The 27,730-nt window shown below is 39.1% G+C and overlaps 1 protein-coding gene across 2 annotated transcripts; it reads left to right on the top strand.

Moving 5' to 3' along the window:
* Positions 1-2,374: 2,374 nt before the first annotated feature.
* Positions 2,375-25,936, top strand: CCDC34 (coiled-coil domain containing 34). Of its 2 annotated transcripts, none has more exons than XM_086614009.1 (6): positions 2,375-2,562; positions 6,321-6,450; positions 8,870-8,977; positions 22,107-22,265; positions 23,950-24,091; positions 25,722-25,936. In XM_086614009.1, the coding sequence occupies exons 1-6, from the start codon at positions 2,375-2,377 to the stop codon at positions 25,934-25,936; spliced, it is 942 nt and encodes a 313-aa protein (XP_086470135.1). The 2 variants fall into 2 exon arrangements, with proteins under 2 accessions (XP_086470135.1, XP_086470134.1); XM_086614008.1 differs by having other exon boundaries at positions 2,375-2,574.
* Positions 25,937-27,730: the final 1,794 nt, after the last annotated feature.

Here is a 27,730-nt window from a genome sequence, read left to right as displayed (position 1 = left end):
CAGGAGGGCCTGTTGTGATAGGACAAGGGGTAATGGTTTTAAAATAGAGGGAGGTAGATTCAGATTGGATATTAGGAAAAAATTTTTTACCATGAGAGTTGTAGAACACTGGAACAGGTTGCCCAGAGAGGTGGTGGATGCTCCATCCCTGGAGACGTTCAAGGCCACGTTGGACGAGGCCCTGAGCAACCTGATCTAGTTGGAGATATCCCTGTTCCTTGCAGGGGGGTTGGACTAGATGACCTTTGAAGGTCCCTTCTAGCCCTAACCATTCTATGATAATGACAGTATTATTTTATACTTGCACTTTTCTTGAAAATTAGATGCTTCTGCCATTCCAGTAACGATGCTTTAATTCTCTGAAAGGTGAATGGGCTTTTGCCACTTTGTGTATAGACAGTCTTGATGCATAAACTCTGGTTCCTTGTCACAATACTAAGGCTTGCTACGATAAGCTATTTGCCCAATCTAGTTTTCAGGAAGCAAGGCTGAAACCAGGAGTGGGATATAAGCAGCCACTTTCCCTTTGTAAAGGTAAACATTATTCCCATTCTCAAATCTCCAAGGAATTGTCTTATTCTGTATAATAATATAGGGAGGGAAGATAAAGACTCGAATGTTTGTGTCTTTGGCAAGACTGTAGCTGGCTGCTGCCTTGCCTCCAGACACCATTAAACCATTCTGGCCATCCTGGACACAGACGTTCATGTAAAACCATAGACGGTTTGTGTTTAACAAAGCTGAGGCATTGCATTGTCCACCTTGGTTCCTAAGAATTCAGTCCAATTGGAAATTTTCTTCTTATTGTCACTTTACCAGGCATGAAATTTAGGTTCTAGTGATATTCCTGCTGTTGCCAATACCTGAATCGTCAGCTTAAATTATTGTACAGGTGTAATTTGTTGTCCATTAGAGACTGTCGCTAGTACTACTTGAATCTTGATTTGATGATGATCAGCTCAACAATCATAGAATCATAGAATCTTGTACCGCAAGTGGCTGGAGTTATTGTAACTTCATGAATATCCATTCTCTGTTTAGTGATGTAGACAATATTACAGGAATGCTCAGATCAGAGATGCATTCGGGCCTTTTTTGTATTTTTCTGCTTGCTGGAATAGTATTCCAGATCATCAGCTGGTTATCAGCAATAGGATAACATTTGGTTTTTTTCCTTACAGGAACCATAATGATCTTTCCCCAAGCTGCCAAAACTGCAGTTCCTGGCACTGGCCTTGTTTTGGCCTCAGCACTTGTCAGACATCTCCAAGAGCTTTCACTTGCTCACGCCACAACTTACTTAGCCAACAAGTTGGATGGTTTTCTCCTACATTAGTAAGGTAACATGGCTCGGTGAAGGGTCCGGTGAGCAAAGAGGGAGAAATACCTGCTTCTGGGAGACAGGAGAGATGCAGCTCTTTTGGCAGAGAAACGATGGACTCGGGTGCCTGTGAATCTGCAGCCCAGGCGCCAAACAGCTCATCTCAAAATTCCCGAGTGTGATCACATGGGCATTCTTTAAGACCAAGTTAATGATGGTGTTGAAGTCTCCCACCTCATAGCACTTGTTTTAAGTGGTGTCTAGGCACACACATAATGGTTCTGTAGGTTCGATGGCCTTTTTATATCATTGAGCCAGTGAAATTCAATTTTTATGGAAAGCCAAATGCCACAAATGTCACAAATGACTTTCCCATTTTACACGAAGCATTTTTTAATACTGTTGCTTATTTTTCAACATGCCTGTCCGACTCAAAATATACTTCTTGTTCAACTCGCCTGCCTGGAGATTCTTGGCAAGAACAATTATATCAATATAGCAACCAAATTTACATTCACTTTCAGACTTTTATACCTCGTGCTAGTATCGGCAACGCCTCTGCTCACTCGGCCACAGCAAAGCGGATCAAGGAATTTATGGAAAGCTACCGGCAGTTACCTCCTTTGGTGATACATATGATTGTCGCTCATCCCTCCCGCGGCGCGCAGCCTCAGCCCTCGCTGCGCGGACAGGCGGCTGCAAGACACCGCGGGGCAAAGCGGCAGCCGCGGGGCAAGCGGCGGCCAGAAGCGAAAGCCCACCGGGAGGCTTTCAGCCTCCCGGTGGGCTTTCGCTTCTGGCCGCCGCTTGCCCCGCGGTGTCTGCGGGGAGGGATGCGGCCGTCACGTGCTGCGGGCGGGCGGCGCGATTGGCGTCGCGGTTGCCACGGCGACGGCGGGGTTTTGGGGGGGGGGGGGGAGTGCGAGGTGGGAGGAGGGAAGCCGCGGGGGCCGCCGGGAGCGCGCGGGTCGTCGCTGCGTGCGCCCTGTGGAGACGGGCGCGGGGAAGGCGGCCGTTAACCGCCGCTCTCTCCCTCCGGTGCCGCCCGCCGGTATGAGCAGCGGCGCCCGGACCCGCGGGAGGGGGAGGAGGAGGACCGCCCGCCCCAGCCCAACGTGCTCAGCTAGCTCCGAGGGCGAGGAGCCCCTCAGTGCCTCCGGCGGCTCCCCGCTCTCCCCCGCGTCCCGCCCCAGCTCCCCGAGCGGCGAGGAGGAGGAGCGGGCGGCGGCTTTCCAGAGCCGGCCAGGTCATAGGTAACCCCTGCGTCTGGGCCCGGGTTCAAGCAGGGAGCTCAGGGCCTCCCCTTGCGTGAGGAGCCGAACTCCCGCACTCGCCTCCCTCTGCTTGAGGCCTTTGTCGGGAACGGAGGATTATTTTACATAAATATAGATTTGTTTGCATAGATAAGCACTTTGGGCACCTTGTTCCCTTATACTCTATCCTGGGAAGTTGTGGGTTATTGCAGTTTTTTCTGTGGGCAGTTCAGTTTTTTCATGGATTTGTGAAATATTGATAAACTATTGGCCTGAGCCTCCAGGTCTTTGCAAGTTGAAAAGGTACAGCCATATCTATTATGCTTCTAACCGTTCTTGGAGACTAAAGGGCTATTTTGCCTAGTGTGTATAGCTATATCCAGGGTAATTTTGGCGTGTATGCATTGCACAGGTACTCTTCCTGTAGCTTAATTTTACTCCCTTTTAATTATATGCAAACTTAATATGTCTTCTTTCCCTTGGGATCGTCTCTGTTTGACAGGAGAATAAGTAATTCTTTTTCTTCCATTTAAAATAGAAAGAGGAACAGTAGGGAGTGCCTGGAATATGACCTCCACAATGGAAACTTGGCAGATCTGTGCAGTAACTGATGGTGGATGTAACTAGCAAGACTGAAATGAGCTAGAAGTGCCAGTGGGCTAAGGGAAGGACAGCTGAGCTTCATGGGGGTGCAAGGGTCCGGTGTGAGGCTTGAACTCCCATGGAGAGCAGCACACACCTCCCAGATGGAGTGAAAGAATATGGGCCACACTGAGCTTTTCTTAAAAGTATTTTCTGAAAAAGGTGCTAAAAGTCCAGGGAAAGTGTTCAAATGTAGTCAGAAATAGAAGCTTCAGAGTGAAAAGGATATTAGCCTGTTTATGGTCCTTACTGTTTCAGTTTTTCTGTTACCTCTCCTTTTGCTCCTTCCCAATAAGCACTTTTGTTCACATACCTTGAAGTTCTGTACCACTCAGTTCAAACTACTACATGTCTTCACAGCTTGAGATGCTACTTGAAACAGCTCTCGATTTTTGGGCCTGTTGCTGCAGTATCCCCTGGCAGCAGTAAGATGCAACTGAAGACAACCTCTGTTAGGGCCTGAGTTGGAACAATCTCATTAAACTCTGTGGGCGCAATATATACTTTGCTCATGCAGACACTGCATCTGAATAATACTGCTGCTGTGTTGTAATAAGTGTCTACCAAGTGTTCATATAGCAGCTTCCGTGTATAACTGCCAAGATCTCAAAGGTATAATAATAAAAAACAATTCTTACGCAGCCACTACCCCCTCACATATGCACACACTCTCTCAAAGAGTCTTTTTGTTGTTGTTGTCCTCTTGAAACTACACAAAAATTAGCCGGAGGCAGACATTTAACGTGGGAAATACAGTATTTGCAAAAGTGAAAGGCTGAAAACAAGGCCTTGTTGAAAGTGTTTTCGTACTTTCATTAGGGATCAGTGTTATGTTTGATGGCGTGACTAAAGTGAATACATGGTAAACGATAATAGTGTTTTCTATTACTCAGACTTCAGTTCTAATGCCAAATATATCTAATTCGATTTGAGACACTTATTTAAATACAAACGTGCACTTGAGAATGTGGTACTTTGAGAAGTCTGTTACTTTAACTATTCTGAGGAAGGCCATAGCTGTGAACATGCTAGCATTTCGGAAAATGGTCTCATGAAATTCAAGGTCTGTGTGGCTCAAGATACGTAATCGGTGTGCCAGGGCGAGTGCAACCAGTGGCTGGGATGCACACTGAGAAGGATTGAGTTCCAGTCCGTGCTCCGGTGCAATCTGAGAGCTTTAGACATGGTACTGCAGAGGAGGATAAATGCTTCTCCTATCAATTCTTCATATTGAGCCCATTTTTTGGTCTGTTAAAGTTCATTTTCTGTTATTTCTTACTTGTATACAATAAGTTTTTAATTTATTACTCTGTGGGGTTTTTTTTTGAGAAGTTAACAGCTCAAACTTTATAAATACTGATACAAGAAAACACATAGTAAATATGTTTTTCTTAATTCATTCCTTCTACTAGTACTGTTTCTCAGGTTGGTCTAATATGTCAGCAGTATTCTAGCACAAGGTGCCATAATGCAAATCGTGCACAGCAAAAGAATGTATTGAGGAAGTATCCCTGCCCAAAATGTCAAGTCTGGACAAAGTTGTGTTGGTTTCCTGAATTTGAATGCATAATACTTTTATCCTTATCTTTAATAAACTTTCAGAGAGTTATTTTCTGACAAAATGTGTTATTATACATTCGTAAGTTGCATCCCTTGTTAAATGTACCTGTTTAAAAACTCTCTCTGTTAAATTTTTAGTCTTTGTTAACGCTGTAGTGTAAAAGCCCTAGGGTGCAGCAGGATGTGTTGGACAACATTGGGCTTGGGAGCGCTTGGCCTGTGCTGCTTCTGTCTGTGTGTCAGGGTGTCCTGTTAGTTCCGTTGTGCTACTGCAGCTCTGTGGCAGCACAGTGTGAAGAGGGTTGGGGGCTGATTCTGTGTGGGGAAAACAACCCTTTACTGGGTTAGTTGCATTGTTAATTCCCCTGGACATGTCACAGCATGACCAGTGAATGGTCAAATAGTGCACATACATGTGAGTAACAGCAATGGAGAAGAGTAGGACAAAACTCCTCATCACTGACATTGTCCTCAAATGCTTTGTGTCTAAAGAGTACTGGTACGTAAGAGGGTATTGCTGTTCCCTGTGAATAAGTAATACTCTTCTATTGATAAAAACAGGTATCTTATGCTTAAAATATTTGTTTCAAGAGTATTAAAATAATATGCTTGTTCGGATGCCTCTGCTGTAGCTTGAATTCAGCAAACAGAATTACGCACTGTAGTGAGGTATGTAGATAGGTAGGTATTTCAGAGCCTGTATGTCCATATAAAATAGTGAAGTCTAGTTTCACTGTTTTGTCGTTAAGAAAAAATTCTGTATAAGGTAGAAGATTTCTTATAAAAAGAAATCTATTGTCATATTTTCAGTTTTCATTGACTTAGAGCGTAATATACTGTCTTACTTATGAGATAGTACATGTATGGAATATTATAAAAGATACTTCTGGCCTGAGGCTAGAATTGCTGCATTATTTATGAGTAAAGAAGTTATGAGTGAGTTATGCAAGGTATCTTATTAAAAGTCTAATAGCACCTTGTATAATAGCACCAAATATTGTATGCGAGCCATATTTTTTATGTGTGTTTCCTGTGAAAGCTTTTGAGGGTGGAAATCTTTACCTATTAGAGTGAATGCATTCTTAATGTGGAGATTGCTTGATATCATGAATCCAATTCTATAGAACTTGAAAAATTATTCTTGATTATCCTTTGCTCATGCTAAAGGCCACTTGATACATGGAGCCCCTCTGTGACCAAGGACAGGATGTTAATGTTAAATTTCTGATTTCCCTTGGTTTCCTTATGCGAGAAGGAAGGTGACACTTTGATGTTTCTGGTGTTAGTTTTTGTTTAGTTCATAAAAGGTAATGCTTGAATCTGTTCCACTAGAATTTAGTAAGTAGAACGTAAGGGGGATGGTCGGAGGTGCACTATAAATGCCATTTATCTATTCTGGAGATTACTAAGCAAGTGAAAAAGCGACGTCATTGTCACGATATGCCATAAAAGAAATGTCAATTTTCAAGGCAGTAGCACTGCTTTTCTTTTCAATCAAATGTATGACAGATGATATTCGTTTACATTTCTTGTTTTTAATTCAGGAAGACTGAAGACTCTGAAATAGTGGGGGGAAAAGAGTCGCCTTTGAAAGATAATCTTTCACCATGGGAAGAATGGTTCATTGGCAAAGAGAAGGAACTACGTGCCCGCTTGCAAGCTAGAGCTGCAGAGGTGAATACATGCGATTGTCTTGATGCTAAGTCTAATAGAAGATAGCAAGCACAGGAGGTTTTTTTTTCTTTTGGTTGTGGAAACACAAGTAGTCTTGTCCCTTATTTTTTTAATGTCTCAGGCCTCCATAGTGTTTGTGTTTAACAACGCTGACATGATTCATGCTACATGCATTCTCTTTTGCTAAATGTTATACTTCATTGAAGTGGTGCTGTTTAATATTTTGCTTATCCAACTGTCAGATAATGGTTTGAGTTTAAAGGATTAAAACATCTTTGTATAATTGGTACCTTGATTTTCATCATGGGTACATACGCCTGCATGTAGGTAGTAAAACACGACAGGGCGTGTGCTGGGTGTAAGTATGCCAAGCTACTTGGTTATATATGAGGCACAGTGTTGTTACCCACTTAGTGTGTAATTATACAACTGTTTGGTGTCCCTTCCCAGGATAGTTTTCCTTGTCCCAGAATTTTTTTCCCCTTCTTCTTTCTTTTGCCCCCTTGCAAATGAACCGTTCTTGAATACTGGGGCTGGGCCAGAATTAAGCGAGATTAATATGTTTGTAGTTGTTTAAAATAAAATTGGAAGTATTGGGTAGTGGTTAGAACAATTACATCAAAGTTAGATAGTTTCTTGCTTTAGTTACTGTTTTACTATTTGACCTTGAGCAACATCCTAACCTGTCTGTGATTTGCTTTATCTGTAAAGTGAATATAACATACAGCTGTTTTATGTGAGTACCTTATGTTGTTTATAAAACACCCACCATTGGAAGGTTCTGGAACAGTCTTTCAGAGGTCAGCATAAGAAAAAGTGTTTGTTAAACTTGAGGAATATGTTCTGATCTGTTAATGTTCACCACACGTTTCATGATTTCCCCATTAGATTCCACTTTGGTAATCGTCTCTGTCTATTTCGATTTTTAAGTACAAAAAGTGAGCCAAAGTAATTTCTGGTGTCCTGTGGTTTGTGTATGGACCTCTCGTGTTCTTGAAGAGGAACCAAAGCAGTTTATTTTTGTGTATCACACAATAGCATTTGTACAGTACTAAATGTAATCTAGAAGATACCTCTCAACTATAAATGAAGAGCAGTCACAGGACAAGCATTAACTTAAAGCCATGTAGAAATCAGTGGAATAGAGAAACGTTTTATTTTTCATTTGTAAGATTTTGAAAACATTAGATATTAAACTACAATGTAGGCAACTCAAGTAGCTTGTATCAAGGGAAAAAATGCAATCAACATTTTTGTGAGATGCTGGAAGACAACGAAGTATGTAATTGTGATAGAAAAATGTATTACTACATTTGCATATAAAGTGTCCTAAGAAGCAACTGTGAGGTCCCAGATCTTTTGCTGACAGCAGAACCGAGTCTGCCCTGAATGTCATAAATGTGGATAAACATTTGGAGTGGCTAGTGGGTGGGGTCTTCCAAGGTACTTACAGTGCCATCACCTCTTACAGAAACCAGCATCCCTGCAATACAGACGTCTCAGAATGCAAAGGAGGTGTTAGTAGCTGTAACTTTGCCTCAATACAGTGACAACTATATTTTCAAACTGTATCTAAATTGTGTTTTCTTCAAGCTCTCTGTAGTCTTTTTTTTTTTTTCTTGATGTCTTATTAAATTGAAATTCAATGTCATAAGAAAAGAGGGTTCTCCCTGAAACTGACTGCAATGTAGGGACCATAAAATCAGTTTCATGGAAATAATTTCATCTGTCTGTGTTTGAAGGTATGAATTTTCATTGAAAAATACCGCTTTGTGCTAATGCTACTGTTAGAGAAGCTAGACATCTTAAATTTTAGTAATGTTTTTTCTTTATTGATCAATTTCCTTGGAGAGATATAAGTGATTGCATATATACTGTATGTCCTATAAAGATACTTCAGAACTTCTTCTCTCATCTTCAGAATAAATCATCTGTTTCAAAGTTTGCTAAAATCTGCAATAATTTTGTCTTTAATAAGCTTTGGATTAAGCCCTAAGGTTCCTGTAGTTCTGGTACTGAAAATCACAAGTGACTAATATTTCACTTAGCTTTTGATGCCTTCCTGAATGCAGAGCAGTACACCGTGTAAATTTTAAGTATTGTATAAAAGTACTGCTGCAAATTAGGATTCCACTGACTGAAAGCGCATTTAAATAACCTGAAGAGTGATTTGTTATGTTGAATTGCTTCTAAAACCTAATGAAAATGTGTATTTCCAGTTCATATTCTAAAATGATACATATCCATTGGTTGTATTCTGTGTTGACTGTCATCCATCTTTTCCAAAATCTTAATGAAGGAAAAAATTCAGAATATAAAGCTTCCATTGCTGGAAGTACTGCAGTACTATTTCCAGTATTGAGTGTATTGGTGTAGATGATCACCACAGATTTAAGATGTATGCTTTTTCTTTAATTAGGAAATGAATACACAGCTTGAGAAGATTAAGCAAAAGCAAGATTGTGAAAGGAGGAAAAGGGTAGCTGAAGAGAAGCACAAGGAATGGGTCCAAAAAAAAAGAGAAGAGGTAAATATTGCTTTGGCTGCAAATATTCTAGCGCATGCCATGCTTAAGTAAACTTATGTAAAATTTACTTAGACTATTTGGACAACCATGTTTTTAGTTTGCTGAATGAATGGCTGTTTTAATTGAAAATTATAAAATCACGCCAACACAGGTAAATGTTTTTCCAAGACTGATTTTTTTTTTTTCATAAGATGTAAAGAGATTTGTTTTCTGAGTAGTCAGATAACTGACAATTGGCCTACATCTTGTGCAGTAGCCTTCTGCTAATTATAGCTGGGGTCTGGTCTTCAGTATACCCTAGTCTTTCTGACTTCCTAGGTTCAATGCCCAAGCATTTTGGGTAAAGTGTACGTCTTGACTGTCTGCAGTGTCTTGTACACCAAGTAGAGCCAGAAAAAGGATTTAGTTAAGTACCATTGTGGACAGGCAAATAGTATGGTAGAGTTTAGAGGGATAATTGAGGTGTGAGGCCAGATTCAGGAAATTCTTGGTAGACCACAGTTAGCAATTGGGAATTCCTTCATCCAAAAAGTAATTTCTGAGTGGGATCAAAATTTTTTTTTAAGTTCTCTTGAGAGGGATGCCTAAGTCTAGAGTCAGAAGCAGACAGAATCCTGATCTCAACAGAGCCCTTTACAACTCTGTGTCACATTAAGCAAGCATGTGTACTAGGTGGCACGGACATGTTTGGGAGACTTGGGCTTGTTCAGTTCCTGGTATTTCATGGACATATATGTTCATTGTCTTATGGTCTGTAGCAATACCAGTTGTTTACCATTCTGTACTTCTCATTCTGAGGAGTAAAATCGGATTAAAAATATCACAATGGGCTAGATATCCAGACCTCAGACATTTGCCTTCACCATTGAGGAACTCGTTCTTCAGATTCAGTCTAGAAACACTAGAATAACCTGTGTTTGGATCTAACCTAATTACTCTTAGTTTCAGTGCTGACTGGATGATTGGCATAAACCTGCTCCAAAACCAATCCTGCTTTAAGCATTTATTATGATGTAGAAAGGATCCTTCCTTATTAAAGTATGCAGCAAAAAGTAGAAGATTTGTTATTCAGCACAAACAATGTCATTTTCCTTTTCTAAAATGCAAATTAAATTATAGATGTCTGTAACTATTCATTGACTTGAAAGAGTTTGGGCTGCCTGTTAAAATTGTTTACAGTTCAAAACAGTGAAGTTCTCCTTCTCTCTCCTTCCCCCTCCCCCCACTCCCTGCTTAAACTTCTGTAAACTTCTACCTATTTGGATCCTCCTTCGACCTTTGTGGATTTACTGATTAACAACTTCTTTTCTATTGTAAATGAGAATAGGAGATCTTTTTATGGTAATCACATCAGCCCAGAGGACAGGAGAAAAACATATTTGTGTCTGGACTTTATCATATTATGTTTTGGAAGGATAAGGTCATCCTTAGGCCATGTCCCAAGCTTTTACCAAAAGTAATCTGATTTTCATTTAAATCAGATGATTCATTGGCTAGTCTTTTCTGTAAACCACACTCAACTCAAAACCAAACTGAACTTAAAAGCTTAGCTGTCTTTAGGGTATTAACATTTGTACTGCTTAGACCTTACCACTTCAAGTTTCCAAAAGATTATTTGTGGATCTGGACACAGATTCAAGGATTAATATGTTAATTCAGTGACTAAGAAGGTGTTTAAAATTGCATGAAGATTTCACATGAAGGTTAGATTCATGAGCACTGACAGTTGCTATGATTTTCTTGCATTAGGGGGTCTTTACATCTCATATTTGGGAAAGCTCACTTCATTTCCTTCTAGAAGCATCAAAAGATGCTCCTTGAGGCAAAACTTGCAGTATTCTTCACTGTTATATGCATTAAGCACTAACCTTTTTCATATCGAGTTACTGATTCTGAGCCCCTGCATGTAGACTGCAGAGTATGCTTTACTTGACAGGAGGCAGTACTTTGGGGGATGTTACCTGTATGGTCTCCACAAGTCTGTATGTATCCTTTCCCATTGCTGAATACTGTACTGACAAAGGAAGTAAGGGATGGTTAAGCGTGCGTGAAACTTTTTCCTTCATCTTGAGCATCTGGCACTGGGAGACACTGCTGGAAGGATCCTCATACCGTGAATATGAGACGCGTTTATGTCAGTAGAATGTTTGTATTTGCATAAAAGAATTCTGCTTTTTTTCTGTATGCCAAGTCAGTTTTTGTGCATTTTGTTGCATGGCAATATCAGTTGTGGTGCTCTGACTGTTAATTATAGTCCTTTAGGGTCGGTTTAGGAAGCAAAGCTTGAACACTATTTTTGTTCACTGGCAGTTTTGGGTTTTATTGTTTAAAACTGTATGCTGTGAAGTTTTTTCTATGTTTCCAATCATTTTGTATAAACTATTTTTGAAAATAAAGGAATTGTAACCTTAAAGGTTATAAATGAACTAGAAGTAATGTATCGACATATGAGCTATCAAGGAACATTCTAAGCTGTGAAATATGTTTATGCAAATATGGAAAAATTTTGGAGCTCATAATTAATTATTCTTAATAATAACTTTATTATAAAACTAATTTTTATTATAAATTAATTTTATCATAATATTAATAATAATTAGTAAAATTTTGCATCTCTTAATTTTTAGGAACTAAAAGCTTAAAATCAAGTGTCAGGCTCTATCCTGGTTCTACTAATGCCTTTACAATTTTCAATAAGATACTAGATCTCTTCTGGACAAAAATAATCTTACTTTCTCTCTCTCCTAAGGTTGAGTCACTCGTGGGCAAACAGTAAATTGTCTGTTTGACTTGTTTTGGTTTAGATGTAATAGAGCTGTATTTTTTAACAAGTCACAGGAATATTAATCAAAATATTTTAACTCTACAATATCTCCAAACATGCTTTTGATTAGAGAAATTTACTTGAACCCAACATTTTTTGTGTAACTAAAACTTTTATTTCTGAGTTACTGTTAGATTTACTGGTAAAAATAAAAAAAAATCGTAAGCATGATTATAAATACTGAGCAAGGAAAGCTGGTGTTCAGTGTTGTGTTGTCGTTATTAAAATAGGCTTGATTTGAGTGATATGCAGAACTGCACATAGATCAGCAAAGCCATTAGAATCTGTCTTAATCTTTCTGGAATGTTAAAATGCTTGCTTGATGGCTAATTGCTGTATTTAGACTCCAGTTTGGTAAGGAGCTCTTTGTAGGCAACTTGTTGCTGAACTGTGGATTTTAAAAAGAAGGAAATTTACATCCTCAATCCCCATCTCATCATAGAACTAAATCTTGAATAGGTATTGAAAACTAACTACTGTCTCATTTCTTTGGGTTAGAACTAATGCTTGCGAAAGCTTATTTTCTCCGTGTCTCTTCATTCTGGCACTTTGTGGTTTTTTTTTCTTTTTGGGGGGGGCCAAGAAAGGACCTATTCTTAGTGGAATGAAGTTTTTTTTATTGAAAATAAAACCAAGAGGTAAAGAATGACTAGAATTTATCATTAAAAGAAAATACAATACCTTCAAAGTTTATATGCTGACTGCCTGTAGATACTGAACAAATCAATTAAATTTAGTCATTTTTCACCACCACTGAGTAAGTTTAAAAAAAACAAGTAACAATCAACAACACCCACACTGCACCCCTGCAAACTGTATTGTGGAATTATTTGGATTGGCGGACCTGCATGTGGAATACATGTTGAAATTCTCCTCTCCATAGTGGTAGCTTTGCGACTTGTGTCTTGTCAAAAATGTTCTTGTTTAACAAATAAAAGTTTTGTGACTGTTGGGCTTAGCAGATGTAGGTGATATGTAGACTGTTTACAGACTTGGATGAAAGTTTAAGAAGGAAGATAAAAAGTACTGCTTAACATCTTCAAAATATTTGGGAATCTCATTTCTAGTTCCTTCCAGGGATTTTTCTCTCTCATCTAAATTCTGATGGAATAGTATGTAATGACAAAATTCTGACTGGGTATAAAATATGCAAAAAAAATACGATAAGTGAGTTCATAGATGTTCAGAGTTGATCACTCATTCATACTTTTTTTTGTACTGTTTCCATTGAAGACCACCAGTATTCAGAATTTGTCCAATATGTTTCAGTTCCAGGTTCCTTCACAGTGTGACCAGGCTCTGGTTCTACTGCCTGATAACTTACTGTGTTCTACTCAATGGAAGTTTCTGGAGATGCCAGGGAAAAGCTTCTCTTCTGTTTTGGAAAATATGTAAGCTGCTGTCTGAAGCCAGTTTGGGTTTTTTTGCCCTCATTTGCCCTTGAGTTAATTAATTCAAGACATATCTAGCCTTCTTCTAGGGAGATGGCTGGCAGATGTTACCCCCATTTCCAAAAAAGGGCGGAAGGAGGATCCGGGGAACTACAGGCCTGTCAGTCTGACCTCGGTGATGGGCAAAGTCATGGAACAGGTTATCTTGAGTGCTGTTAATGAGCACATACAGGTTAACCGGGTGATCAGGCCCAGTCAACATGGGTTTATGAAAGGCAGGTCTTGCCAATCAAACCTGATCACCTTCTATGACAGGGTGACCCGCCTGGTTGACGAGGGAGGGCTGTGGATGTAGTTTTCCTTGACCTCAGAAAAGCCTTTGATACAGTCTCTCATAGTGTTCTGGTTGAGAAACTGATAACTGCTGGCCTGGATAGGCACACCCTCCTTTGGGTTAAAAACTGGCTGGATGGCCGGGCCCAAAGAGTGGTTGTAAATGGGGCTAAATCCGGCTGGAGGCCGGTCACCAGTGGGGTTCCCCAGGGCTCAGTGCTGGGTCCAGTTCTGTTTAACATCTTTATCAATGACCTGGATGAGGGAATTGAATGTACCCTCAGTAAATTTGCGGACGACACCAAGCTGGGAGGCTGTGTCGATCTGCTCGAGGGTAGGGAGGCCCTTCAGAGGGATTTGAACAGACTGGATCGTTGGGCTGAGGCCAATGGCATGAGCTTTAATAAGGCCAAGTGCAGAGTCCTTCACTTGGGGTATAAAAACCCCAAGCATCGCTATAGGCTCGGGGAAGAGTGGCTGGAGAGCTGCCTGGCGGAGAAGGACCTGGGGGTGTTGGTTGACTACTGGCTTGATATGAGCCAGCAGTGTGCCCAGGTGGCCAAAAAGGCCAATGGGATATTGGCGTGTATCAAGACTAGTGTAACCAGCAGGAATAGGGAAGTGATCCCGCCCCTGTACTCGGCACTGGTGAGGCCGCACCTGGAATATTGTGTCCAGTTTTGGGCCCCTCGCTTTAAGAGAGATATTGAGCTCCTGGAGCGAGTCCAAAGAAGGGCGACTAAACTGGTCAAGAGGCTGGAAAATAAAACTTATGAGGAGCGGCTGAGGGAGTTGGGGCTGTTTAGCCTGGAGAAGAGGAGGCTAAGGGGAGACCTGATTACAGCCTACAAATACTTGAGAAGGGATGGTGGGGAGGTAGGGGAAGGGCTCTTTACATTAGTGATGGGTGATAGAACAAGAGGAAATGGGTATAAGCTTAGTCAGGGGAGATTCAGGTTGGATGTTAGGAAGTATTTCTTCTCTGAAAGGGTTGTCAGCCACTGGAATAGGCTGCCCAGGGAGGTGGTTGAGTCCTCATCCCTGGATGTGTTTAAGAATAGGGTGGATGATCTACTTAGGGATATGGTTTAATGGGGATTAGGGACAGTTGGACTCGATCTCTAAGGTCTTTTCCAACCTAGAAATCTATGAAATCTATGAAAGATGACTTGGCCCATACAACCTCATCTCCCAGGAATGAAGTGCAGAATGGAGAGCTCCTTGTTAGAGTTCGGTTTATAAAACCTTTGTCTTTCCAGACTTCCTTTCTTCCTTATTCTGTGTCTTCTTACCGGTATTCCTCTAAAGAACTGAGGATGGTGTTGGCTTCTATGTACTCTCACATGAAATGTTGTTAACTTCATGTAAACAGGGACCCAGCCCCTGCCTTTATAGGTTGTAAGTGTAATTTGGCTTTGACTTTCCCACCTATCAAGAGTGCTGTGTTTACAAGACTGTATCTGAAGAATCCCAGTTATATTTGGCTTACTTCCTAATGTTTTGCCATAGAAGAGGAAGCTTGTTGTTGACAGTAGCAAATTTTTTTCTTTTTCTGTTTTACATGAACTTTTGATCCTGAGATGTAGAGTCTCTTTGATTCCTATCAACAGCTATGGAATTGAACACTCAAGTAAGGTGTATGTAGTTGCTGAAGTACTGATTAATTGCCTTCAAATCAAAGTACTTTGAGAAATGCATTGTGGATGCATAAACTGTGAAGTGTCTGTAAACTGATGTGGTCGTTTAATTCTTTAGAACGTTGTTGTGAAAGTCAGAACCTCTTACGAATTATGCTGAGTAAGATATTAGGATTAAAAGTCAGGCCTGATGACAACAGCTTTTTGATTAAATATTTAAAAAATTAACACTGATGCAGTGCACTCTGCCCTCTGTGCTTTATTTTATGTGGTGTCTTCCAATCATATTTAAACCACCTTTATTGACTCTGCAAAGCTACTTCATTCTTGGAATCCCGATAGAATATGAACTTAGAAATATATAGAGTATTCAATTAATGTATTTGCACATGTGTACCTATAAGTATTTATATTATATGTTGTTGTGGGTTAGCCGTGGTAAGCTAAGTCCCACACAGCTGCTCACTCACTCTCTCACAGTGGGATGAGGGAGAGAATCAGAAGGGTAGAAGTGAGAAAACTTGTGAGCTGAGATTAAGACAGTTTAACAGGTAAAGCAAAAGCCGCGTGCACCAGCAAAGCAAAATAGGGAATTGATTCACTATTTCCCAGGCAGGCAAGTGTTCAGCCTTTTCCAGGAAAGCAGGGCTTCATCTCCTGTAACAGTTACTTGGGAAGACAAACACCATCACTCAGAACATCCCTCCCCTTCCTTCTTTCCCTCAGCTTTTATTGCTGACCAATGCATCGTATGGTACAGAATATCCCTTTGGTCAGTTGGGGTCGGCTGTCCCAGCTGTGTCCCCTCCCAGCTTCTTGTGCACCCCCAGCCTGCTCACTCTTGGGGCAGAGTGAGAAACAGAAAAGGCTTTGAAGCTGTGTAAGCACCGCTCGGCAATAACTAAACCACTGTTGTGTTAACAACACTGTTTTGGTCACAAATCCAAAACATAGCACCGCAGGAACTGCTGTGAACAAAATTAGCTCCATCCAAGCCAAAAACCAGTATATATATGTATGTTTATATTTGCAACAATAACTGAAATCTGAAAAGCGATATTCTTGCATCCCAAAATAACTGTAATCCTGAAACTTGTGTTGTTAACATCCTTGTCTTCAGTCTTCAACTTGCATATAATACTTTATGCTATATTAATGTGATCTCTAGCAAAGTTGTAAGAGGAGAAGCAGTGAAGTTACACACTTTACATTGGAAAACCTAATTTTTCTAATATCAATCTTAATTTGATTGTAATATTTCTAATACTTTCTATATTGTTGAATAGAGAATAAAGCATCACTTTTTGTTTTCTTAAAATTAAATATGAGCAAAGCAGCCTTGAATCGTAGAACTTTGATGTTGTTTTTTTTTTTCATTCAGTAAGTCCCTATTATTTACTGAAAAATGTAATGTTAGTGGAAAGCAGGTAAAGGATGGGAAAATTATGTTTTGACACCTTTTCTTTGAAAATTTTGTTCTTACAATTTACTTTGCTATTGACTGGTAGTCTTTATAAGAAGGAAAAGCAGTGAGAAATATGAAAGCCTAGAACCAACACACTGTAAAATAATGGCAATGTTCTTGGAACAGACTTCTCTTTCTTGATGTGCTGCACAATTCCTCCCGGAAGAGAGACGGATTCCAACTCCAAAGACTTTTTGTTTAATGCGTGCTTTATCTCACCGTTGTTAATATAGAACACAGATTTTTCAGCAGCTTAAGCATGATTGCCAAGTTAAAAAGTCATGCTCTCTTTCTTTCATCGAATGAATTGTTAATTATTTTGTGAGGAGTGGTACCACTTCAACAGAAGGAGTGGAGAATCCTGTCATCCCAGCCTGCAGCCTGGTAGATGAAGTCTTCTCCTCACAGTGAGACAAGTTAGTTACCCCTCAGGCAGACAGGTAATGAAATTCCTATCTTCCCTGTCCTACATTTATGTTCTAACAGCTGATCTATTGTTCTGAGTCAAAGCAGTGGTTGCTGCTACATTTTATGTAGAGCCTGATGTGCTGTGATTTTTGCTGACAGTTTAGACTTGAAAGAGATGCTGAAATGTTCACCTTTTTCAAGACTGAACTCTTTCAAGAAATGTATTTGTGAGGGAAGCTCAAGTATCTAGCATAAATACTTTCCAATCTTGAGAACTAACTGTGTTTAAGGATTGAAATTCTCTGTTTGCATGCCCAAGTCTGTCTTTACATATCTAAACTTTTTTTTTGTGACTCGGGGCTTAATTTCTTAAGAGTTTTTTTTTCCTGCTTGTTGTGGGTTTTCAGCTTCTAGACCTGGAGTAATTTACAAAACAGGTGGCTTTTTTTTGTTTGTTTGTTTGTTTCAGCACAGTGTTGATGTGTCTTTAAACAAGACCTTTCTGTGAGGTCATGCATAGCCAATGCCATGGTTATAATTTTAGGTTGTACTTGAATCTTAATTGTATCCAGACTTACCTTTAGATTTCTGTAAGTAGAATTAACTAATTTCTCATGGTTAGAATTAACTAGTTTCTCATGAAAACTGAGATTTCTGAGGCTACTAAATGTGGTTGATGTTCAGGATATATATTATGAGGATAAATGAGGAAATTGGGGTGTATGTTCTGAGGTTGGCAGTGTGGACTTCTCCTATATTTTGCCATCAGTTAGCATAAAACGATGCTAGAATATGGTAGCTAAAATATCAGAGCAAACAGCTGTGAAATAGAACCATCAGTTATGTATGAAAAGAAAAATGTCAAATTCTGCAGACCAGAAAATCGGAAAGGATTGCTGTAAGAGTATCTTGAAAATATAAACAACAACATTAATTTCTGGAAATACTTCTGTTCAGTGACACTCTACATAGAAAATGCAGAACAGAAAGCAGCTCTGCACTTGACCCTTTCCAGCTTCTCATTTAATCATTGATGTGAAAATACAGAAATATCTATTTTATTAATTTTCTTCCATTTAGATATAGTGTCTCTGTTTCAATGGCAATTGGGCTGTTTTCTGCCTGGAAAATTGTTTAACATTTCTACCTTCTGTCAGGAAGAAAGTAGAATGCTTCTTCAAATTTTAGATTCCTTTGACAATTCTCTGCGTATACCTACGTCTGATTTTTCTTGAAAAGTTAGTTCTGTTGCTGAGACATTGGTTTGGTACTGACTCAGTGAGACACATGCTGCCTACAGAGTCACCATCACTGCTTTGTGGGACAGCTGGATTTGTTTTGGGTGGGGGATTTCCAAGTATTCACATAGCCCAGGATTCATTAGATTCCAAGTCTTGATAGGATCACAGCCCAGAGCGGTGAACCTGCAGGGCAGATTTGTATCCTTTCTCCTTAGTCATGTGCCTGGGTGGGGTGATGGGAGAACAAGCCTTTCTTGCAATGAGTAATGGGATGTTTTACAATCAATACTTTAATTTATGTAATACCTGTAATCATATTTTACAGTGTATGTAGTTTTACTAGTGGTTTAGTGAATAGACCATGTCTGTTTTGAGCAGAAGTTCAAAGAGAATTTTTAAAACCCAGTCTGACACCACCAAAAATAAACAAATTATACAGTTTCCCTACCTCCATATATAGAATCATAAATTCATAGAATGGTTTGGGTTGGAAGGGACCTCAAAGATCAGCTAGTTCCAACTCCCTTGCCATGGGCAGGGACACCTTCTACTATACCAGGTTGCTCAAAGCCTCATCCAACCTGGCCTTGAACACTTCCAGGGATGGGGCAGCCACAACTTCTCTGGGCAACGTGTTCCAGTGCCTTATCACCCTCAATGTAAATCAATATACAAGGAAGGAGAGCGAAAGGAGGATTTGAGGAATGTGTGCATTAATGTGCACGTTCCTAGAATTTTTGATAGACTTGTATAAGGGAAAATAATGAGGAAGGGGAGGGAAGCTGGGAAGGCCAGAGTGAAAGGAATTTGACATGAAACAGCTTATTAAAGCAGCTGGGAATGTGGTGTACGCTAACTTTATGAATGAAAAGCTGTTCTGTGATTGAGAGAAAGAAGAAACATTTCTGATTTGTCTGCAGAATAATTTCTAGGCAGCTGCGAAATCTGCAGTTCTGCAGGGAGTCTCCCTGTCTTAAGGATGGCTCACTGGAAGTAAAACTTAGCAATAGTTGTGGCTTTCATGGTAGTGTGCATGGCATATCATTGCTTATATAGGACTTAATTTAACTTTGAGTCAGCCTACATGGTAGCTAAGCTCATCTGAAGTATTGTGTTTAAAGATACATAATTTAAGAAGCCTCCCTGCCTTTTAATTATAGTCTTTTGAAAGGTTTTTAGTCTGTTTTCTGCTTATAATTATTGTCCATTATTGAACATTTCCCCTAGGTATGGAATGGGCCCATTTTTTCACTTCTATATTTATTTTCATGCTTTTTGTATGATAAGACCCTTAGCTAAAGACTACAGTTTTGAAAGATCTTTAGTTTTGTAACTTACTTTCACGTACAATAGAGATAAGCCAGCAAACAACAAAAGAACTGAGATCTTTGTAAGCCACCTTTGCCAATGGTTTTAACTTGCTGTTTTAGCATATATCTCTCATCTGCATTAAGGCTTTTTATATGTCCCCGACTGCTGTTGTCTTGAAACAGGAGTTGTTGAGAGATGCATCTGGGGAATATTTGGTAATGAAGGAACAGAGGAAGAGCCCTGAATAAAAGAGATTAAGATGAATTTTAGAAGAAGGAGAAAAAGCTTAGACAATTGGTTGTTTCTCACACAGGACGATTCTTAGGGTCTGCATAGCTTGCCAAAAATAGATTATTTTTCCTTTTAATGTATTTAAGCATGTAAGGGTTTGTTTCATGTTAGGAAAGATCTTGTTTCTATCCTTCTCTAGTACAAAAACATTTCAGAATCTCAACTTTTTTTTTTTCCCAGAATGAAATTCTTACTTTGATTGACCTTAGTTGTGCATAATAGTTTTATCACCTGTATAGGTCTTACAAGCAGTGTTGTGAAATCATATTAATAAGACTTCCATTATTTTCTAGTTCTATGGAGTTTCACATTCCAGAATATGCTTTGAAATTGGAATATTTTTATATCTGACCATTTTTCCTACACTGCAGAACAGATTCAGCTGATGTTTGTTAAAATGCGTTAGAAGTGAAATGAAAAAAAGCAACAACCAAACAAGGAGAAAATATAGTTAATAGCTAATTGTTTTATTAAATTGTGTGCAGTGTGTACGTAAATAATTCTTTGTCATCAGATAAGAACGTTTGACAAGAGTATACCAAAACAGTGATACTGAAAGTATCATCATGGTTTAAGTGAAGAAACATCCACCTCGAAGGTTACAGTAAATACAGTTATTAAGGCATAGCTTGTAAAAGGCGGGGAAAAACCCCCACAGCTAATGCATAATTCAGCTGCTGATGTTAAAATTGTAGTAATAATTCTAGTGTTGGCAAACACAGAATGGGGCACACTAACTCAAGCAGTTCTGCAGACTAGTTTCTTACGATAAGAAGTCTGCAGTTTAACATTATGACATGCTCAGAAAAAGTGAATGCCAAGAGTAAGCTAAGATTATGCTTAGGATAATTTCTTTATTGAGATAGTTTCATGCCATGTGGATAAGGATTCAAACATGGAAGCATTTATTATCCAGTACTATGTCTTACAAAAAATTATCAAATGTTTTAACCTGAAAGCAGTATATTTTCTCTTTATTGACCTTGTTTTTGCACTTCATCATCTAATCCAATAAATGGCAGAAACGAGTTAGTGTTTTGCAGGGCAATATAAGCTAAAGTTTTTATTCTGTATGGTGCTACTTTATTGGATTATTGGTAAGTTTTGGTATGGAGGACAAGGATTGAACCAGCAGATATCCTGTTTAGACCAGACTAAGAGAATTGTGCTGGTCCTCAGCTCCAGTACTATGGCTTCTGCTTCATCATGCATAATTGGATTTTCCAGAAGTGAAATAAATCTGGAAAAAAGGTGAGGGATGGGTCCATGGGGGGAGCAGAGCAGAACTCTAACTTTCTATCTTTTTGTGCTTGTAAGAGGTAAAATGGAAAGGGAAGTATATTCCTGCTCTTCTTGTAAATGTGTTTTTCCTCTTCTCCATTTATTTATTATACTTTGCATTTGTAGTTCCAGGCAGTTGACATCCATACTGCCAACTGTAATAATTCTGAGTCAGCATAAGTTCCTGTTAAAGTACACATCTTTGTTTAAAAGGAGTATGCAGGAGAGCATACAAGAAAAAGATTTCCTAAAAGAAAGGTGACATTTTTATTCAGCAGTTCTTTTCTATGAAGTGGAAAATTTTTCATCTCAAGTCTTCTGCTTCTCCTCCAAGTCATGTGCACAGATTGTCTGGTAAAGGTTTTTGCCTCTGTGTGTGCATGCAGGTTCTTCAGAGCTAAGCAAGCTAAGCAGAAGTAGTACTGAATCAGTAGAATCCCAGACATTTCATAAAGGTTACAGGGAAGGGAAGTGAGAGCTACTGTTAGTCTGCAAATGAAACTGCCTCCCTCTCCAGATGAAGAAAAGGCCATATATGCTTGTTTGTTTAGAGAATCATAGCATCATGGAATGGTTAGGGTTGGAAGGGACCTCAGTGGGAACTTCACCAGACTGCCACGACTACGTTTTTTACATTCTTTAGTTTATTTGCATATGGACTACTTCTATGGATCAATCTGCACACTTCTCTTCAAATGATGAAAGAGAAAATGAGAAAACACGTTCTAGGGTAGGCAAAATGTGGTAACTGAGTGTAAAGTGAAATTGCTACCTGTATAATTTTATCTGGAACCTAGCCATGAATAGGTTCTGTCTTCAAAGAGCTTGCAATATGATTATTTTTTTTTTCAGGATTATGATAATTTTATTTGTAACTATGTAATGAAATTGCTGATTGAAATATGCTGAGAAGTTTCTATTCTGTTTCTTTGATCTGTTTCATTTAGGAAAGAAGGGAAAGAGAACGAAAGCTGAGCAAAGAAATGGCAGAAAAGGCCACAAAGGAACTAGAAAAAATGCAGTTACAAGAAAAGGCCGAAGTAAAGTATAAGGAATGGTTAAAGAAGAAGAGAGCTGAAGAGGCAGAAAAGAAGAAGAAAGAGAAGGTATTAATCAACTAATTGTTTATTTGGATGGGGTTACCTAATCTGTAACTTGCATTAAATACATTGATTGATTGACTTGATTAGAATTTATCAAATGGCAGCATTTTACATGAAAAAAAACTTTCAAAAGTTGTGATGTTAGTGCATTGAAGACATTGAGGTTTGGTGAGCAAAGATGCATATTAACACATTTTCGTTAATGGTCTTTGCAAACCCACTGCAATTGTGATATGATAAGGAAAAGAGAAATACAAAGCACATAGTGTACCTTCATTACTCAGTCCTTTGCAGGGTGACCCAGACAGAAAATAGGCAGCATTCTGGGCATTTTTCTCCCAGCACCACTATTATCTTTATATTATCATTATACTTGCACATAGGTCCAATTAGAAGCGTTTTTCTTCATACAGGTACCAATCTGATGCTAGGAGTTCTAATTTTGTTATTTCATATAAATTACTCACCTGTGTATTTTTATAGTGAGCTTCAGAAGACCTTTTACTCATAAATGTCTAAAGTAAGGGCTTCGAGGTCCTCTAGTTCACTAGAACAAATGCTCTAACAAGGCTACACTTGCAGGAATCATCTAGAACTCCTCTGAAGGAATCCCATATTGGTAATGATTATGCCTGAAAACTATGAAACGTGTGACGAGATATCTTATCTGTGAAGTAGTTTGGTTGTATTTTAATTTAATTAACATTACAGTATAATTTTTCAGTAGAATATCTAATATTATACGAGTACTACACTACAGTTGTAGCTAAGCATGGGGGAGGATTGTGGTAACAGGAATTTATCTATGTTGCTATATTCCCATGTATTACAGCAGTTGTTCTTAAAGTGCAGAACACATTTGTAAGTATTTGACAAGTACATATAAGATTTTCTTCGGATTAAATTCAAAATACTGTAAGATGGATCAATTTTCAGGCCTTAATGACCTTAATTTTGCAGTCTTTCAAAATTTCCCATATAACTGAAACACACTTAAATATTCTGTACTGGTGATGTTCATTTCCTGCTTAACAAACTGATTCTATGTCTCTGCTGAGCCTTGAAAATAAACAGCACAGGGACCTTGAAACCCAAGAAAATGGAAGTCATCAGACAGATTTAAAGCACATGCATTCTTTTAGTCATGTCTTCATTACATAGGTTCTTAGAAGCCATGTTCCCAATGTCAGTTAAACTTAGTTTAAATCCAAATGCCATGCCCAAACATACTGGTTTTACTATTACTTCTCAATGATTCCCCAAGCCTGCTCCAGGCTTGGAGGCAGCCCGATCATGGCTGATGTAGGGCTGTACAAATATAAGTAAAGGAGAAGAGTAATGGCTGTCCTAGATGCAGTAGCCTCTTCAAGCTAACTGCAGAACAGTAGGTCCTGGTCATCTGCCCATTATGTTCAGAATATCTTCTACATGCAGTCTTCCAAAAGATTTCTGAGAGCTTGTTCTCAGAGGAACACTGAATTAATGTGGAGGTCGGTTCCCCGCCCTTCCTCCTCCAACTTAAAGAAAAAAACATGTAACTTTTCTGTTGTCAGGAAAATGTATTTGTATTTGAAAACATATTTGAAATATATTCAGCAGTCTGGGAATCTGCAAAAGATTTACTTACCGTTTTGTGTGTATTGTACAGGATTTTGTCTATAAGTATCTTAGATTTTTTTATTTTTAGGAAAAAGAAAAAGAAAGGGAAGCTGAGCTACAGGAGAAAAAAGCAAGATCAGAGAAAATCTTTAAGGAATGGCTACAGAATGCTAGAAATAAACCACGCCCTCTTTTATATGGTTATGGCTTCCCACATGGGAAGTCTGCAGGTTTGTACTTCTACTACATATATGTAGTGACTTAGGTTTGTGGTTCCTCCCCTCTAATCTTTTAATGTAAACTGAAGCTTGTTTAAGATTTTCATCCAGTATCTAATTTTGGCACATAGGAATGAATATCTCATATGGCATAAGTCAGAGAAGCTTTTACTCTAAGATCCTTTGTGCATTTTTCATAGCCCTTCATGTTATCTGGGAGGAAAATTACATTATTTGAGGGAATAATGTGGCATACCAAATTATAACTGATTTTGATCCCATTTTCCTTATCAAACATATAGGAATCACTAGAGCAAATTACTGGTTCCTGTGAAGCAAATCAGTTATATCGTGTTACAGACAGTGTATGCCACATTATCACACCTGAATCCCCCTTAGAAAGAGGTGTGGTTTTGAGACGCAAGGATTAATAAAAGGCTGACAGAAGTCCAGTATGGAAAAGAAGATATGGGAATCAACCTGTGTTCTGAGCTAAGGTTTCCTTTCCATTTAGCTTTGCACCTGCATCGCATACTCTTCACTTCTGTAATCCTGTTCCTTTTTCATTTTACAGGCAAGTGTTAAAGACAATGCTTTTGATAGTGTGGTGTTTTGCGAGTCTCACTTTGTTCATGTGGTTTTTGTCATCCCACATGATACAAAAGCAGATGAGCAGTAAGAAGTAGTATTGCGTTTTACATTTGAGTGCTTAATTAAATTTTCTTTAAAAATATATATATACTTTTGTCTTTGTTTTTTCATAGATTTAAAATCATTATTATTATTTCAATTTGCAACAGAACATATTTAGGACCTAAATTCCAGGCTCTGAATGTTTACGAAAATGTCTAAAGCAGGTGAACAACCTTTGCTCTTTTGCTTACATCTGTTTATAGATGGTGATACACTTTGCCTTCATGTTTTGTTTTGGACCTTCATTACTTCCCGACAGCTGCAATCACTGGTTTAAGTGACTCTTGAAAAATATTTCTCTACTCAGTTGTGTTCATGCAATAGAATATATTACAGACTCTGTTTTACCCAACCACATGATGTATGCACTGAAATTTTACTACAGACAAATGACTGATAGGGCAACATGTTCCTTCTCTTGCATTTTAGGTTTTCTGATACTGCTTTATAGGCCTCAGGTTATTAATTGCAGATTATTAATTTATTAGTAGATTGTAGATAATTAGTGTATTTTTCTCCTCAGTAAAATGAAAAATAATAGTTAAGCAAAGATGGAAAAATATGTGAGCTTTCATATGTAGTGACAGGAGGTTATCTTTAGAATAATAATGCTTTCTTTCAATGCTTTGAAATAATGCTAAGTAGCTAATTTGTAGACATTTACAGCTTTTAATTATACAAAGGATGGAGCATTCTGAATGTTACACAGTATTTGGCCTGCTTATTTTTTTAAAGAGAGATGAAGAATATACCAGTTATTGTTGGAAAAAAAAAAAGTGGAAGATATATTGCTTTGAAACATTTCAGTTATGTGATATGCCTATGCTGTCTTCTGCTGAAGACGCTGTTGTGTCTTTCTTAATTCAGATGATTATTTTAACTGCTTGCATTGTAAAGCTGGTAGTGTAAATATTCCTTTTTATTTATTTGTATTTTCTAAACTTTTTAGGTGGTGCTGATGGAAATTCATATCCAGCTCCAGCGTATTGTAACCCCATTCCTTGGAAACCTGTACATGTGCCTCCTCCAAAGGAAGATAGTGTTTTTACCATGAAGAAGAGTAAGAGACCTGTATCTTGTCAGTCACATACGTCTTCACCTGTGGTAATTTATAAGCCCAAGAACAACCTTTGTGTTGGATCCTTGTGCAGAAAGCAGTTATAGGACAGAAAACAAAACTATTCTTATGATCTTGAGTGAACTGGGCCATAAATATAAAGTTATGTGCCCAAACAGTCTGCTCTTTTTCTTTTTGTGAACGGGTTTTGCATTTATAGCTAACTGACCAATCAGCTTTTTATTCTATTTTTTATATGTTGGATTTCAGTAAAAAAAGAAAAAAAAAAAAGTCATGTTTAGACAATTTTAATGGACTGTACCTCAATAACAATAAAACGCACAGGATTGTTTCTTCCTTTCCTCCTCTTTTGTTGTTGAAGGAGTTCTTTTGTGTATGTGGTTATTCTTTTGGGCAACAGTATTACTGGGTTATTTTAAAGATGCTAATTATGACAGACTTCAAAACAATTCTTGGCTTAATGCGGAAGGACTTCAAAGTCTGTGTGCATTTGCAGGGCTGTGATGTCATTGGGATCACAGAGATGTAGTGGGATAGCTTACATCGCTGCTATGGATGAATACAGGCTCTTTAGGAAGCGCAGACTGGGACGGCGAGGAGGGGAGAGAGCAGGAGGAATGCATGAAGTTTTGCCTTGAGGACCGATGATTAGCCAGCTGAGACCTAATGAGTTAAGATTAATGGAAGACAAGGATGGGCAGTGTTGTGGTGGGCATCTGCTACAGACAACCTGATCAGGAAGAAGTGTGTGACATTCTTCAGGCAGTTAGAAGAAACCTTTTGCTTGCAGGCCCTAGTCTCATAGGAAGACTTGAACCACCCTGAAATCTGCTGGAAGGGCAACACAGCGGGGCTCAAGCAGTCAAGGGAGTTTCTGGTGAGCATTGGTAACTTCCTGAACTTCTGGACACAGCTGATTGAGGTGCTGAAAAGGGGAGGCTCTTTGCTGTTCCTGATATGTACAAACAAGGGAAAACTGGTCAAGGATGTGAAGGTTGGGAGCAGCTTTGCCAGCAATGGCCATGTATTGTTCCGTGTCCTGAGAAGAGGGAACAAATATGAGGATCGCAACCCTGAACTGCAGGAGAGCAGATTTTGTCCTGTTCAGGAACTTGTTTGGAAAAATCCTATGGAATATGGTCATGGAGAGAAGAGGGGTCCAGGAGAGCAGGTGGTTTTCTAGGATTGCTTCCTCCAAGCTCAAGGATGGTACATCCCAATGAGCAGAAAGTCAAGCAGGAGTGGCAGGAAGCCTGCATAGGTGAACAAGGAACCCCTGACTAAAATTAAATACAAAAAGGAAGTGTACAAGAGGGGGAAGCACTAACAGGTGACCCAGGTGGAATATAGAAACGCTGTCAAAATGTGTAGGGATGGGATTAGGAAAGACAAAACCTGTCTGGAGTTGAAACTAGCAAGGGATACGAAGGGCAACAAGAGAGGCTTCTGTAGATATATCATCAGCAAAAGGGAGATTAGGACAAATATGGGCTCACTGCCACATGGGGCAGGGGCCTGGTGACAACAGACACAGAAAAGGCCAAGGTAACTCAATGCTGTCTTTTTTTTTTTTTTCTGGCAATGTGCTGATTGACCTCAGCAGTCACAAGTCGCAGAGTCCAGTAGGACAGACTGGACACATATGAGTCTGTGGGATCTGATAGGATGTGCTTGTAAATGCTGAGGTTGCTGACAGATGTCATTGTAAGAGCACTCTCAATTATCTTTGAGAGGTTGTGGCGATCAAGGGAGGTTGCTGAGGACTAGAAGAAAGCAAATGTCAGTTCTATCTTCAAGAGTAAGAAAGTGGATCCAAAGAACTACAGGCCAGTCAGCCTCACAGTCATCTAGAAAGGTGATGAATGTGGAAGAGGTGGCCA

This window comes from Tauraco erythrolophus, chromosome 6 (genome assembly GCF_009769465.1).
Source record: "Tauraco erythrolophus isolate bTauEry1 chromosome 6, bTauEry1.pri, whole genome shotgun sequence".
In the NCBI taxonomy this organism is placed as follows: domain Eukaryota; kingdom Metazoa; phylum Chordata; class Aves; order Musophagiformes; family Musophagidae; genus Tauraco; species Tauraco erythrolophus.
This window is presented reverse-complemented; position numbering and strand designations above follow the sequence as displayed.

Excerpts from the sequence above, each read along its gene's own strand:
- CCDC34 (XM_086614008.1), top strand. The coding sequence starts at position 2,375 with ATGAGCAGCGGCGCCCGGACCCGCGGGAGGGGGAGGAGGAGGACCGCC. Across the intron at positions 6,451-8,869 it reads TGCAAGCTAGAGCTGCAGAG|GAAATGAATACACAGCTTGA; the intron begins GTGAATACATGC and ends TTCTTTAATTAG. Across the intron at positions 8,978-22,106 it reads TCCAAAAAAAAAGAGAAGAG|GAAAGAAGGGAAAGAGAACG; the intron begins GTAAATATTGCT and ends TGTTTCATTTAG.